The sequence below is a fragment of the Idiotropiscis lumnitzeri genome, chromosome 8, assembly GCF_059441095.1.
Source record: "Idiotropiscis lumnitzeri isolate Australia: NSW breed Sydney's pygmy pipehorse chromosome 8, RoL_Ilum_1.0, whole genome shotgun sequence".
NCBI lineage: Eukaryota > Metazoa > Chordata > Actinopteri > Syngnathiformes > Syngnathidae > Idiotropiscis > Idiotropiscis lumnitzeri.
In genome coordinates, this window is record NC_142398.1 from 11,783,436 (window position 1) to 11,800,300 (window position 16,865).

At 40.0% G+C, this 16,865-nt stretch overlaps 1 protein-coding gene across 1 annotated transcript; it reads left to right on the forward strand.

Annotated features, from left to right (window-relative positions):
* Positions 1-705: 705 nt before the first annotated feature.
* On the forward strand, positions 706-16,311 carry gucy1a1 (guanylate cyclase 1 soluble subunit alpha 1). Its single transcript, XM_088302466.1, has 8 exons — positions 706-1,653; positions 1,789-1,847; positions 3,356-3,435; positions 5,097-5,809; positions 8,813-9,298; positions 11,495-11,638; positions 13,085-13,239; positions 13,408-16,311. The coding sequence occupies exons 1-8, from the start codon at positions 1,426-1,428 to the stop codon at positions 13,544-13,546; spliced, it is 2,004 nt and encodes a 667-aa protein (XP_088158592.1). The 5' UTR covers positions 706-1,425; the 3' UTR covers positions 13,547-16,311.
* The last annotated feature ends 554 nt before the right edge of the window (positions 16,312-16,865 follow it).

Genomic DNA, 16,865 nt, shown 5'->3' on the forward strand with positions numbered 1-16,865 from the left:
ACATGGCTGTCATTTTTTTATGATCATTTGTCAATGAATCTGGTCTTTTTTTAGTTAGCATGCACAGAAAAATGCTGACAAAGACATTTTAATACACAGAGTCAAAGCATCTAAAATTATACACGTTTTAATATTGTCGTTCTCAAACGTATAGCTAGTATCACCGAAAAAATACCACTGTCATGACCAACATTAAGACACAGTAGCGTGGTGGGCCCGAGTGATATAAAAACAACTACATTTTTAGGTTGTTTCCTACCAAAATCGGGTTGTTTGGCACAAAATAACCCAGAAAGTTGGGTCAAAATGGAACCAAGTAGCAGGTCGGTCGAACCGAAATTGGTTCATTTTTTAAGTATATGGTTGGTACAGTTCTACATCAGATGCCCATTGTGATACAACCCAGCCCCTTTTTTTGTGGGTGGGCTGTCCGCCCAAACTGATTTCAACCCAATTTTCTTCTTCAGAAAAAAAACAAAAACACTAAGATGCTAAACAGCTCAATTTGACTGAGGATTGGGTTGTTTTGTACAATATATATATATTTTGCATTAAACAACCAGGGAAGTTGGATCAAATAGACCAAATTAGAGATGTAATAATTTTTTTACTAAAATTGGGATATTTTTGACCCAGCAATTTTAAGAGTGAAATTAAATTGACTGAAATTGTGATGCTCAAAATGTCTAAAATGGTGACCAGATTCAGCACTTGAGCCTGCCCAAGTCCAATTCTCCAACCAATCTGCTGATGTATTAATTAATCCAAGCTTGGGTAAAAGAAAACCAATCTGCTCAAAATCGACTCAGTGCGTGGGTTAGGAAAAGAACCCAGCATTTTTCATTGCGTAAGAAGCATGTTTTCGGAATGTGGAAGAAAGCCCAGAGAATACCCACGCAAGCATGAGGAGAACATCCAAACTCCTCACCACATATGTAGGCCGGAACTGGGATTTCAAATCATCAGACCTGTGAGGCACGCGTGCTAACCACTCGTGCACCATGCTGCAGCCAATTGCATAGAAAAGGAAGGGGGGAAACGTCTACTGCATGCGAGAAGTCGGCTGGAAATAACGTCTCCTTGCTGATAGGTCGCTCAGCTCTACCAGCCGTGCTTGAGCATGGATTGGCCTGCAGCTCTCTGCCTACCCCCCAACCTCCCTCTCACCCCCTCCCTCTCCTTCTGCTGCTCATTGGCTTTTATTTTTTTGGGTGCTGATCGCTCTGTACCACCTTCAGTCCGAAGAAGCAGAATTCAGGAGAACATCTCATCACGTCTTGGACTCGGTGGTTCATAATTTAGGGAGGAAGGGATGCAAACACAAAAATAAAATGCACGCACCAGAAGATGGCATTCTGGCGCGTCAGTCTGCATGCACAATGAGCTCAGCGCCTGTGTGGTGAGGACATCGCAGCACCAGTGAAGATGTTCTGTGCCAGGCTAAAAGAGCTGAAGATATCCGGAGAGTGTCCTTTCTCCAAAATCGACCACCAGCATCAGCGGGAGGAGGAGGAAGAGCAGCGTGGAGATGCCGGGGAGAGCTCGGCCGCGCGCGGCACGAGAAGTGCGCACGAACCCGCACTGAGGAGCAGCAGAGCCAAAGTCAACCTACATACCCTCGGAGAGAGCATTCGCAAACTGGCGTGTCCCCAGGTGGGTGCGAGCGTGCGCAAAAATAGAAGGCTCTATTAAAGAAATACAATTTGGCTGCCATTTTAGGATTGTTCGATTTTATCCGCCCCCCCCACCCCCTCCTAATTAAAGACGCCTCTATCTTTAACTTTACAGTTTCAGAGGCTGCACGCTGCCCTCCACAGAATGACAAGACAAAGCGGAGAATCGGAAAGGTAATATTTTATATTTGGTAGAACTTCCATCAAGGCAACGGCTGTAGTTGTCGTTGCCTTGAGAGAACCCAGACAAATGTGGGGAACATCAGGGGCCAGTTCACAATTTGTTTTTGAATCCACCAAGTGCCAAAGCGCAATAATAATTATTATCATATTCCATCCATTTTCTAAACTATTATTATTATTATTATTACAATTATTATCATCAAGAGACATCACACGCATAAATAACCTGTACAAACAACAACCCAATGTGAGCTAAGCACAGGTTTATACATGAATGCCCCCAAAAAGGCATAAACAGTAAACACCCTCCGTTTGTTGAGTGGTCTGTGTCTGTGGTCCCGCTATTTTGCTTATTATTATTATTTCATTTTAAACAATTTTCAATTTCAATTTTGGTCCAATTTTACCCTGGGCCATATTAAAAAAAATCATTTGGCTTAACTTTATGCAAACAGTGGTTGCACATGATTAAAATGTGTTTAACACGTATCATGAGATTTTTCTTTTATTTATTTTTAATTACATCCATTTAACACAATTATGCACAGGTAAAAATTAACTACTTTTAGTGCACAAGGTAGCGAAACACTACTGTTTCACACTGTGTAAAGTTGACAGAAGTGAAAACATGGAAACGGGTCTATTTTATGACCAGACTTGTTTTATTCAATGTCAACTCTTTTGTAATCCTGCTTTTTATGGCAACAGAAAGCAACCGCCGTGGGTTCATTTATAGTGTACAATTGTGAGATCATCAATTAAATTTAGAGAAAATAACAATTGAAATTCATTTGGGGTACAGTAAATCATAGGCACTTTAAACGATGTCAGGCATATACTGACTCACATTTGAGTTGAATGATTTATTCTGAACATAGCCACAACCAAGTTATAGGAGGGTGTGCACACTTAAGCAACCACATTTGTTCAGTCGTTTATTTTTACTTACCCTTTCAAAAAGTCACCAACTTCAGTTGTGCAGATTATAGGCCACATTAATGGTGGAAAAATTCCTGATAGGCTAGGGTTTTTTTTTTTTATATCGCATGCATTTCAACAGGGGTGTGTAGACTTCTTCTAGCCACTGTTTATGTCTCAAGCATTTGTACAGTAATGAGTTATGTCTGTGTGTTTGTTTTGGGGAAATGAGCCAAATAAATACATACATTTGTTGCTTTTGCACTTTACAATTTTTGGATTATGCTCCATCATGAAGACAATAGATTTGAGTGTTTGTGTAAATCTGAGTTAAATTATTTGACAATGGTGCTGGGTTAGGTCTATTTCTAAATTACTGTTGCTTGGAGAGGAAGAAATATTGTTTGGAAAAATGTATCATATTCACCCGTTGTCCAGATTCTCATGCTCTGCATTGTTTTTTTTTATACTTTATACTGTACAATTCTTATCAGTTTTTACTTTGTTGCTGACTAATTTGTAGTCCTTGAATAACATTGAAATGCAGAGTACTTGTTGTAACCTTATTTTTGTGTTTGCAGCGTTGTAGTTTGTTGCACAGACTGTAGAGAAGACCCAGAGCATTTACTGGAGATGATGAACACTCACTCAACCAAAACAGGTAACCTTGAATTGGACAACCAATAACACACACTACTAGTCAATCTCTGGGCACAGCTATTCAATAGCATTAAAACAATCCAAACTTTGGCTGATGCTGTTTTGGCATGATATGTTTTGTTGTTTTAGCAACGCTAATGATGACCATAACTAGAATGTCAACTACAGTAGGAAAAAAAGTGATTTTATTTGCTAGAAGTATTACAAGTTAGTACAGTGCCATTGCAAGTGAATACTATAGTCAATATTGTAGAGCTGTGTGAAATTGACAAAAGCATATATTCTGATTCAGATAATTTCTATATTTCAAAATTGATCAAATTCCCAATATTTACATTACATTTACATTTACATTAACTTAATGGCAATCTTCTCTCATAATTTCTTATTTTTTTTAATACAACATATTTCAGAACGTTCAATAAAAGATAAATGAAATAAAATAAAATAAAACAAAATTATCAAGTGGCCAAGTAAATATTATTATCTGTTACAATACGCCCAGTTTTTAAGTTAGTCAACAAAGGACAAAGAATGAAAATAAATTAAAAAAAATAAATGGAAAATAAAAACAAGTAACATTCAAGTATATTTACAGTTTAATTGGTAAAACTGTCAATAGATGAACTGATTCTGAGGAAGGCAAATTTGTCAACTTGCTCTCACGTGACTGTGATGTCCCAATCTGAACACTAGGGGCACTATCTAAAAGGCTTTTCCAGCTGGCTCCAGCTCCGGAATCCTCCTGAGGACAAGTGGTGTAGAAAATGAATGGATATGTCAAAATGACATGTGAAAAGGTTGTTAAAATAACAATCCCAAGCTGTTTGCACAGTTATGTAAAGTATCTCACAAAAGTGAACACACTCCTAATACTGTTTTTTTTTTTTTAATTATGGGGCAACACAGAACAAATGACACTGCAATGTAAACATCAGCATACTGCTTGTATAATGGTGTAAGTTTACCGTCTGCTCAAAATAACTCCACAGCTAGCTACTAAGTTTGAACCACTTGTATCAAATATAAGTATACACTGCTTTGTGAAAATATCCAAATTGTCTCCAAAGTGTCATTATTTGGTGTGGCCATCATTATTTTTCGGCACCGCCGTAATTAACCCTCTTGGGGAAGGAGTTCACCAGAGCTTCACATGTGCCCACTGTAATTCATGAAATGCAGAGCTGGTTAATGTATAGAAACTTTGTGTTCCTTTATTATCTGTTTTGAGGATGCACCACGTGGTGTTGGCAGTGTTCTTTTAGCCTTGGCCATCTTTATGTAACGCAACAAGTCTTTATCCGATCCTCAGAGAGTTCTTTCATGCAATATTAAGCTTCCAGTGACCAGCGAGAGGAATAATAAAAGAATGAACCTCGTAAGGCTAACAAGTCACATGACACTGGGAAGGATAATGGCAAATTGGGCCCAATTTGGATGGTTTCATGTAGGGGTATACTCACTTTTGTTGCTAGCGGCTTGGACATTTAGGGGTGTTTGTTGAGTTATTTTGAGGGGACAGTACATTTATAACGTTATGAGACTGTACACTGACTACATTGTGGCAAAGTGTTAAAATATTTACAAAAACGTGAGACATGTACTCACTTTAGAAAGTCAGTGTATGTCCAACACCTCATCATCCCTGTTTGTATCCCGCAGCCATTCCAATCGAAGCCTTGAGAGTGTCTCTCGGTGAGGAGCTCTTCCGCATGTGCTATGAGGAGGACGGCCACATTTTGCGGGTGGTGGGGGGCGCGCTTCATGACTTCCTCAACAGCTTCAACGTGCTCCTGAAGCAGAGCAGCGCACCCCGAGTAGATGGACGGGATTGTTTAAACGAAGCATCCGTGCTGTGCTTAGACAAAGATCCGGGTCTGCTTACTGTCTACTTCTTCAACCCCCGCCCCACCACCGAGCTCTTCTTCCCTGGGGTCATCAAGGCAGCTGCCCGTCTGCTCTATCACACCACCGTCGATGTGCTGATGGACCCCCCCAGTGCCAAAGACAGCATCCTTCAATCCAACCCGCAGCACAGTCTTCTATACACTGTAGTTGTCAAGGGGGATAAAAACCTGAGCCCCAGTCCTCTGCGGGCGACCTCAGCTGGGACCCTTCCTACCTCTTTGTTTTCCACTATCTTCCCCTTCCATCTTATCCTGGACCAGGACCTGGTTCTGGTGCAAATCGGATATGGACTCAGGAAGAGACTGAGCAGGAAGGACGGCCTCAGGCGGGCTTTGACTTTCCAAGAACACTTCTCTATCGTGTGCCCTCAGATCAAATGCACCTTTCAAGGCATCCTGACCATGCTCAACACCCAGTTTGTCCTTCGGATCAAGCACGGAGTCTCCGGAGCTGACAACACAGTAAAGGTACGTTTAGGACCAGAACTGGACCAATGAGATGTCTTTCAGTCGGTTTCAGTCGAGCTTATTAGCGGCACCTGTCGGCTCACGGTGGAGATCAACATTCTACCACCAGCCGAGATCACAGGCAAATGTCAGAGGATTTTTCTCCATCAAAGGCTCAGTCGGCCTGGCGCTATTTACGGATGGGTGAAACCGGTCGCCATGACAAGAACTGTGAAGTCTGAGTAAGCCATGATACCTATTTGTTTGAATATTCTCACAGAGGCGGGAGAGGCATTTAGTAAAGAACTAATCGTATACAGTGATGCCCCACAATTCACAGGGGCTCGTGGTCGAGACCTTTGTTTAAAAAAAACGAGCGCAATTGATGGCCCTTCAAATGTTAACTGTTTATATGAATAGTTCAAACCATGAATACACCACAAACCATGAGCCGAAATCAGTTTAACATATTATCAAAGTCATCCGACAACATTAACCTTCAAAATAAATGACATACATGTTTTTTTTATTTGTACCCTTCTGAGGACGAGCGGTACAAATAATGTATTATTTGATTTTGAAAAAAATGTGCTGGATGTGCTCGTGTTGTGCGGCGGGGGGTGTTCATGACTGGTGAGGCATGACCCCTTTGGAGTCGAATATAAAAATAACAACCTGAAGAAAATGAGCAAATATAGGCTAATTTTAAACTTGATTTCAGCGTATGGTTCAAACAATTTTTAAAATTCCAGTATTTGCTTTCAAAGCTTTTAATAATGCTTCAATCAATCCCAGACTCTTCAGCAGCTGCAGTATATGTGTGATAAAACTTGAATATCGGCGGAAAGAATTCTTTGTCTGTTGTGTGAGTGCACACGCCATTAATTGACTGCAGCAATTTACGTGTGTGTGGTTGCTTGAGCCGCACAAGGAGCAATGCCTCTCTCGCTTCTCGCCCATGTATTTAAACAGCAACAATTCAAATTCAGCTATTTGAATGATGAAATCATTGATATCATTAGATTGAAAAAAAAACATCCAGATTGAAAAAAAACATCCATGTATAGCACGGACCAGAGAATTAAATGGAAAATAATTTAGCGGAATCAATTATTAGGTTTTTATACTTGCAGGGGAAGCGTCTGGGCAGCACTGCCTTCCCTGCCTGCCCTCACCGCACGACCCTTGTTGTGCCAAAGGGGAAGGACGAGAGAATTGAAGCAGTTTAGAAACAATTAATACAACATAGTCCAAACTTTTTAAGGAACGATACACTGTACCGTAGGTACAAGACAAGCAGTTGACACATAAAAGCAAAGCCAATCCACTGATTATGGTTTAGCTATTTGTAGCATTGTGCAAATTTAGAAATGTTATTGCTCTGGGGACAAAGGAGTCTCTCGTCCTATTTGTCCTACATGGGAGCTCTAATCTTCCTGATGGAAGGAATCCAAAGCAAGAAGAGGATGTCCTTCACTGACAGTATGGCTTTGGCCTTTTTGAAGACCTGCTTTTCAAAGATTGCCATTAGATGAGTCTGTGGGGCGCAGATGTGTTTGCTAGCCATCTTCACAATGAGAGCTATGTTCCTTTTTTTTTTGCTTGCTCTTCTGTGTTTATGGCACTGGACATCAAGTCAAGCTGTGAATTTGTCGTCTTCAGACATACTGTAGTATAAGATTCAGACCGGTGCGACTGGAGTGTGAAGTTTGACACCAGAGCTTCTCTGCCCACAACACTTTATGTTGAAGCAATTGTTGCTGTTCCAGACACTGGCATGGATGTTGCCACAAATGTAATAATCTCAACGTGTGAAGCTCATCAAGAAATAGCAACGAGCTGTGTGAACATGCATCATAGACATTTTAATGTCCTGTGTGTGTCAGTTCTGTCTGAAAGGGTGAGGTTAATATATACTCGTGCTAGTGGTAAATCTCAGTGAGAAAAACGCTTAAAGGGGAAGTCAACCCCCAAAAATGTATTTTCAAGAATATCTTCTATGCAGGCCCACTAGTCGAAACAACAGATTCATATAACATTTGCGGAATATGAGTTAAGCAGTAAAAGCCACAGATTTTTAGCCATCTCAGGGGGCGGCCATTTTGTCACTTCTGTCGTCTAAAAATGACATCACAGTTGCGAAGGGCTCGGCTAACCACCAATCAGGGCTCAGCTTCAGAAAACAGGTGAACCGTGATTGTTTGTTACCTTCCTACCGTTGGTGACATTCTGAAGAAGGTGAAAGATTTGTTAGGTAACAAAACAACCTAAAACGATATTGTCTGCTATAAAGGAATCAGTGAAAATATAGGCAATATTAATCAGAATGTCAAGTTTAGACTAGTGAAGGCATATAGAACATTTTATCGCAAAAAAGTTTTTTTGTTTGATTCCCCTTGAAGATCATTGAAGCTTTTGGGATTAACAATTTTCGAAATTGCTCATTGATATGGCGACCATATGCACACAAATTACAGTATTCCAAGTGTTCATTAAAATGCGCATCGTGTGTAGCATAAGACAATGCATTATCACTTTGAAATATTACAAAATATAGACCGACATTATTAATCCAGACTCCAAAAACACAAAACTGGATAATCCAATCTGGAGCAGAATAGTGCAGTTAAAGACGACGTGGACTTTGGTCAGATGGCATTTGTCATGTTTAGAAATAGCATTCCGTTGCAATCTAAATAAATATTCTTCTCTGGCATGGCTGACGCAGTTGCACACTCTAGAGCTGCCAATAATTTGTGTTCTTAGTCATAGTGTAAATCCTGAGAAATCTTATTGATTTGCGAGTGTTGTTGTCCAAAGGACACAGGAAAACCTATTTTTCTTTAGGTAAGCCAAACTGTACACTACAAATCCTTTGTAAAAGAAGGTTGAAACAAACATAATAAAACGCTAGAAGAGTTCTATGTAGGCTCACTGGATTAGCCCGATACACAATGAGCGCTGCAGAACTGATGGCCGGACTCATAGCTGGATAGATCTCTAAAATCGGATTTGTCTTTTCAGCTCATGGACCTCAAGGGCCAAATGATCTACGTTTCTGAGTCCAACGTGATCTTGTTCCTCGGCTCGCCGTGTGTGGATAAGCTGGAGGAGCTCACGGGCCGCGGCCTCTACCTGTCTGACATCCCCATTCACAACGCACTGCGAGACGTGGTTCTGGTGGGCGAGCAGGCCAAAGCGCAGGACGGCCTGAAGAAACGTCTCGGCAAGGCCAAAGCGGCACTGGAGCAGGCCCACCAGGCACTTGAAGAAGAAAAGAAAAAGACGGTGGACCTTCTCTTCTCCATCTTCCCTGGCACCGTAGCTCAGCAACTGTGGCAGGGCCAGACGGTCCAAGCCAAGAATTTTGAGCGGGTCACCTTGCTGTTTTCTGACTTGGTGGGCTTCACCGCTGTTTGCTCACTTTGCACGCCGATGCAGGTGATCACCATGCTCAACGAGCTGTACACAAGGTTCGACCACCATTGTGGGGAGCTTGACGTTTACAAGGTAGGTTTGTGTGCCTTCATATTTTCTACTAGCGGCAGTTAATTGGCTGTGAGCTGCGTCGGCGGCATAGCAATATTAATTATATAATATAATAATTGTTTGCTTTTTTGCAAGCCAAAATTTGAGTCACAAGTTAGCTTTAGTGACTCCACCACTTGAGTGAAGTGAAAAAATTTGGCAGAATTAAGGGCCTGCTATGCCCTCCCATGTGGGCAAGGAGAGCCAAACTCAAATTTCAATTTGAGTAAATCAATCTGATATACACTCGTGTAGCCATTACATTTGTGAGCTTGGTCGTGGAATGAATTCAACTCGTGAGTCAAGCTATCATTCATTTATAATAAGCGTAACATTATATAATTACATGGATGGCTACATTCAACAACATGCGTTGATGAAAACCGAATCAAATCAATGACTGAATCATTCCTGCCTCCGCTAGCATTCGTTCAACCTTTTATAGTGATTGGATGAGGGAGGGGCGGCACGGCGGACGACAGGTTAGCGCGATGGCCGCCCCGTGCAGAGGTCGTGGGATCGATTCCGGCAGATAGTAGCCTCAGAGTTACATGCTGGAGTGATTTGCATTGAATACCAGCAGATGACGCCGTGTGTGTATCAGGCATTGGTGAGGCCTGCCAAAGACTGGATGTTATAAACAACATGTCAGCGAAGCCTTAACAGAGATATAGCTGCATGTTTGACAAATGCATCGTAAAGATGCGAGGAAGCTCCTTCAGGACTCTGTTCCACTCCACGTGTATGTCTAAAAATAGTTCCACTTTGTCTGTGTCACATAGTTGTCGAGTGCTCTCTGGTTACATGAAAGAAGACGACAACTTTAAGATGGCAAAGGATGAAGTAGAATTGAAATTTTATAGTTGCAGGCTTTCAGTACTCTTGTCTTGCGTTGAAGGATGGAAGACAGACTGCCTTCCACTTCACTACACTCGTCATTTTGTTGATAATTTCTTTTTTATTAATAACACTATTTATTTTCAATACATCTGTGACATGTACATTGACCCAAACGAGCAAAAGACTGCACTATAACCTTGGCGGTGTACGTGCAGCCAAATTCCAATGATTTTTAATTTATGAGAATGAAATAAATTATTTGTGAATATATTTTTCAATATATTTTCTTTTTCTTTTATTCCGTCTCTAATTGGATGCATTTTTCAAATAAGTTTGAAATTACAGGGTCTAGCCTATTATTATTATTATTATTATTATTATTATTATTATTATTATTATTATTATTATTATTATTATTATTATTATTATTATTATTATTAGGGTGGTGGTGGCGGCGGTAGTGGTGGTAATTATGATTATTTAAAAATATATTTAAAAAAAATTAAAGATAAAATTAAAATAAATGCTAGAGAGCAGGTCCTGATGACCTACCTGCAGAGGTATGGGAGCATCTAAGAGACATGGCTGTGGAATTCTCGACATGTTGACAAGTTGTCTGATATAATTCTAAAGAGCGAAAGATGTCTGCGAAATTGAAGAAAACTTGAGTCGTGCAAGAACAAGTTCAATGGGCAGAATTGTAGGAACACTAGCGGAATCAAGTTGATGAGTCACACAATGAAGTTATAGGAAAAATAGTTGAGGCTAGACTTGGGATAGACGTGTATTTGTCAGCAACAGAATGGTTTCATGCCAAAGAAAAGTAGCACAATGCATTATTTGTCTGAAAGTGTTGGTGGAGAAGTACAGATAAGGTCATAATAAGCTTCATTGAGTCATTGTTGATCAAGAGAAAGCTAGAGCGGTATTGTGGTGCAGATTGAGTTAGAGCAGCATAGCGTAGTGATACGTTAAAATAGTACATGACATGTATGAGAGCAGCAGAAGAGTGGTGAGGTGTGCTGTAGGTGTGACATGATGTTTGTAGATGACATTGTGATCTGCAGTCACAGCAGGGTTGAGGAACGTTTAGAAAGGTGTGTTTAGATGAGATGGGCGGAAATACCAGTGAAGAGGACGAAGCTGTCAGACAAGAGAGCTTGAAGGAGACCATAAGAAGATTGATAGATGTAGAGAGGAAAGACAAAAGGGTAATTGGTGTTAATGAGGAGGAAGCAGTAGATAGGCGTAAATGTTTTTGGGGCAAAATGTATGCATTCAACCCTAGTCATAGTTGGGCGTGTAAGAAAATATGCTATTGTATTATACTGTGTCCAGGTAGAGACCATTGGGGATGCGTATTGTGTCGCTGGTGGCCTCCATAAGGAGAGTGAAACTCATGCGGTCCAGATCGCACTGATGGCCTTAAAGATGATGGAGCTTTCCGATGAAGTTAAGACCCCAACTGGAGAACCAATACAGGTGAGGAACCATCTTCCATAGAATTGCCAGGTAAAATAGTCACTCCTATTTGGAATTGTGAAAACTACAATGGGACTCTGTAATGCGCAGAGCCAAAACCATAAGCAGTTTGATCATTATCCCAGTTGGACCCAATACAAGTAGACTGTAACATGCTCTCTGTCTCTGTTGGTCCAGACGCCAAAACTCAGAAGTAAGAAGAAATCTTTTATGTAGTTTTTGGATAATGTTGCTTACAAACAAAATAATCCAGATTGACCTCATAATGATTGTCGAGAAATCGGCACTGAAAATTGTGTGCGAGGCAGGCAAGCGGTCAAGAGAGACATCCAAGCAAAAAAAGTCACAATGATGGGCCTATTCTTCCATGATTTTTTTTTTGTTTGATCAAAATCTCATAAGATGTTTAATTAGTCATTGTAGTTAAATAGGAAAATCAACAAAAAATTGGGGAATATTAGAGAATTGTTTCTTGTTAAAAAATAACGTTAATAGATTTTTTTACATTAAAGTTCCTGTAAAGTGATTTCTAAATACTTACTTCTTAGTTCAATATAATTGCCGAAAAATCTGCAAAGACTGAGAACTCACTGATACTCAATTGCAATGCGTTAAATTGTTCTTCATCATTTCGGTTTCCTTTTTCATTCTGGACGTGGCTAAAACGACACCCAGTGACGCACTTTGTCATCTGGTGTGATCCACCCTCCTCCACTATATAAGAACTTGAGTGCCCTCATCCGCCGCAATTGCGAGTGACTGGGCTCATTTCTACCACAACATCATGCAGTTAGCTAGCTATGCCTATGCTCTGAAAACGCATCTTTCCTCAATGCCACAGTTTACAAAATTGCTCAGTTACGTTTTTGAAAGTCTCAATCAAAAAGGTGACCAAAAGAACCACAAGAAGCTTGTGAGCTAGCCACAAAAAGCTGTTAGCTTCACCAGCTAGCACCTCTCATTGCGCGATGGAAAACCCTCTGGCGACCCGGTGGGATATATTCCAGCCACCGGAGGATTTAAACTGATATATTGTCACAGCTCAAACTCGACAGCATGAGAAAAACGCTAGTTAGAAGAGGTAGCAGCTATGTTTTCACACATCCATAAGACATGTCCACAGCGTTTGAGAGCTGTGACTCAGACTTGCTTTTTTTAATTGTTCAACTTCATTTTATGTATGTGGCGCTTTCTTAATCTTGAAATTTTGGCTTGTTTGTTGACAACAAACTTCTCTGAAGTCTGTCAAATTTCGAAGCTAGAAATACAGTGTCTTCATCATTTGACAGCGACTCCAAATTACAATACACGCCATGCATTATGCTGTTTCTGACCTACGCTTGGAGACAGTTTCTTTAATTCCTGAATTGGACTTCTTTATATGTGAATCGATGATATGGTTGAAAAGTGGAATTAAAATTATACATATATGTAATTGTTTCGCAGATGCGTATCGGCCTGCACACTGGATCAGTGCTGGCCGGTGTAGTCGGAGTAAGGATGCCACGTTATTGCCTTTTCGGTAATAACGTCACCCTGGCCAACAAGTTTGAGTCCTGCAGCCAACCTCGAAAAATCAACATCAGCCCGACGACGCACAGGTGACATCTACGCTCGTATTTATCACAGCATCACATACTGTACACAGTCATCCTGTTCCAAGGTTACCGAAGGAAAAAAATGTAGTTAAACGGGAGTTCTGTGTTTCCTCTGGTGTCCAGTCAGTTGCCACAATAATTCATGTTGTATTTGTGTACTCTTAATCCCAGATTGCTGAAGGAGCGTCCAGAGTTTGTTTTCATTCCCAGGAGCAGGCAGGAGCTTCCGGCCAACTTCCCAGAGGACATTCCTGGTATTTGTTACTTTTTAGAGGCTTCCTTCAAAACTTCACAGCTGACTCAGAAATGAAGTCCAGCTGCTGCAGAGATGCTCCTGACTCTTCCTTACCAGCACTCATATCAATGGTTCTTTATTAGAGTTGTCCAGATATTGATGTCGCTAAGTGTTTGTCTCGCTTGCGATCATTTTAAATTACAGTGGACCTCCGCTATTCAAGAAGGGATTGTGACAGAGCCCAACCGGTGATGGCAAAGTTCTGCAAATAATTGACACTCCCTTAATAAGTGATTAGAAATGCCTTACGAGTAGTACAAACATATTACAAACTATTATCCTGAAACACTTTAATAGCATTTCAAACTTTAGTTACCAACATTTTCAAACATAGCTGTACCCTTGAAAATACAGTCCAGTAAACACAGCTAAGTATGCACATCAACAATTCTGATGATCTTGATGAAGAATTTCTGTAGCGATATAGTCCGCTATAAAACAGAAGATTTGACCGCACATCAAAGCACAGGAGTTATATGAGTGGTGCCAATACTCTGGGGCGGTGTGCTGGTGGGAAACGCCACTGCTTAATTGGACGATGGACCAACAAGGAGAATGCTTCAACAGCAAAAACTGACAGTGGTTGATATGGTTAGTGTCGTTCCGCTGAGCTGTTGTTACTAATTCCTCTGTTTTCGATACTGTGTTTAGTCCTAGTTTGCCCAAACACTTGGTCATCTTCTTCCCTGACTAAGGCAACTGCTGTTAGTTTTGTGATTGGATGGTTAAGTTGGGGCTTGGGAGCAGAGTGAGAGAGCGTGTGTGTGTGGGCAAAAATCAAAACAGCCTTCTGCCTTCTGCTGTGTTAAGTTTTGTTTAGTGGAAATTTGTCCAAGCAGACAACTAGTCCGACATTTTTCAGCATATTTTTGTCTAACAGAAACTACAATACAAAACCAAAAACTGTACTGTATATACTGTAGACAATATTTTGCCCCCAAAAAAGCAAATAGGTGAGTTTTTCAGCGAATCATGGAAGAAAGGTTAAAAAAAAGAAAAAGGGTGAATTCATGAATACCAAACGGTGAATATGTGGAGGTCCACTGTTCATTTTTGAGGCATTGAAGAAAACTGGGAAATTCCCATATGAGAGTTCACTGTTGTTATAAATCAACCATGACATTAATTGACCCCCAACTTCAGAGAGATGATTTGAAATATAATACTCAAAGGAATTCTCAAAGTTTTACAGTCTGCTCCGTGCCCTGTGTGACACTGCATAGTTTACATCCCAGTTGTTGTCATTCAAACACAAATTTTCCCATGACGAAAAATATGTAAATTCAATCAATTCATTTCAGGCTCAAACTGTTGCCACCAGAAAACATTTATTAACTGCACAGTACCGGCAATGTCTTAATGAACATTTTAAACCCTGTAAACATCATTGTATAAAAAGTTAACCAGTGACACAAAACTAAAATTGAGCAAACCTACTCGCAAAGTGTCATCACACATGATATTTTCAACTCCATGTTTTCGTTAACTTTCAAGGAATACAGTATTTTTCCACGTGCGTAGAATCAATTCTAAATTGTACCAATTTTGAGCCATTCAATTGAAGACGTTCCACACTAGAGCCAATGTTGTGAATTGTATTTGCGATTCAACATAAGCCCAACAACGCAATAAGTATCTTTCTGTGGTTGGCAAGCATTTGTAATACTACGTTGCAATCAGACCTTGTAAGAGTCCTTATACGATTATATCCTCACCTTCCTCGCAGTCTTGATGGAGCATTAACCAATCTGAGCAAGCTAGCGTAGGAAGGAAGGAATCCTCCAGACCAAAAGGGGGCGATGGAAAAAGAGAGCAGCGTTGGCTAAAACAATAAGCTTGAAATACAATACAATACAACCTTATTTATAGAGCGTCTTTCACAACAGCTGGAGGTGTATCGCAAATGTCGGTGACAAATTTTGTTACTTTAGAATTAAATTAGAACGGAAAAAATTGATATTACTAGATGGGATTCGCCAGAGCGAGTTGATTTTGATACAAAGATCAAGACATGAGTTTATGATCACACATGAGTCTTGTACTATTGTCTGTACAAACACTCACTGCAGGCTGATCGAGTCAGTTCTAAAAATATATTAATAAGAATTTCAAACGCTCATTTAAGGCACTGATTTTCTTCCTGTTTTTGACTTTTTAAAAAAAAAAAAAAAAGATTGCAATACACAAATAAATGTATTTTGGATTCATCTGATGATTTATTGGAATGAGAAATACATTCTATGAATATTTTTCCAGTAAATATTGAAGCAACATTTCCCCCTTTTGTAATTTTCTGTCTTCCTGCTTGCACCTTGACATGGCTGGGAAAAGTTAACAAAATCACTGAATTGGCTTTGCATATTACATATTTTGGATAAGCCGTGAAAATATAAGGATAGATTTTTAAAGGTTTCCATTGTATCTAGAATCAAGATTCACAGAGCAGACTCAGGTGCCTTATGAAAGCAGGATCGCACATTTTTGTGTGAACAATTTGATCAGTTTTGTTTCTTCCAATGTGAATGCAAGCCACAAATTCTTCCATCAAAGTCTATATTTGAAATACATTCATTATACATTCCAGTATTGCAGTTTCCTAGTAAAGTATTTTTACTGTTTTCACTGTTCACATGTTTATACTCTATTTATTACATTGTTTTCATAGCACAAAGCGCATATAAGACAAGAATACAATGAATGTCCTTCGATCACTCATAAGGATGTGCTTTAATTGTTACTGTAGTGCAAACAAGAGTGCAATAAATATAAGATAAAATGAACTTGAGTCTGAAACATATATTTTGGACCACAAATGCCAAGATGTACGGTGGCTGGTAAGTGCAAAACAAAATAACAAACTTCAAAGCCGCATTGGCCCACTTCAGTCTCTGTAAATACCCCGACTGGTACTTTTATGTCGTGCATCCTCACAGTGAAGAGCAAAGAAGCAGTGAGCCGCGTCCTAACAGCATCATCTATGTACCTCTGCTCACTTCCACAGTTCCTCATTCTCATATAATTCAGCCACGGAGAGGATAATCCATTTCATACATTGAAGTGGTCATAGGTAGGGATGCCCATATGAAGTTTGGTGCCGATTTATCACTATTTTTAGACGTTATAAGTACTAAAAGTACAGGGATTTCCAATGGAAGGTTTGTAATAGGTCCCTTTAGTGACTCTGCAGTACCATGAGGAGAGCGGAGGGGGGCGTGGCCATATCCCTCCTTAAAAATAGGCCTTTTTCAAGTCTTTACTATTCTAATTTCCCCAAAATGAATGGTTAAAAAAAGAAATTATATCTGATTTCAGTTTCCTGATCAAAAAATATTTA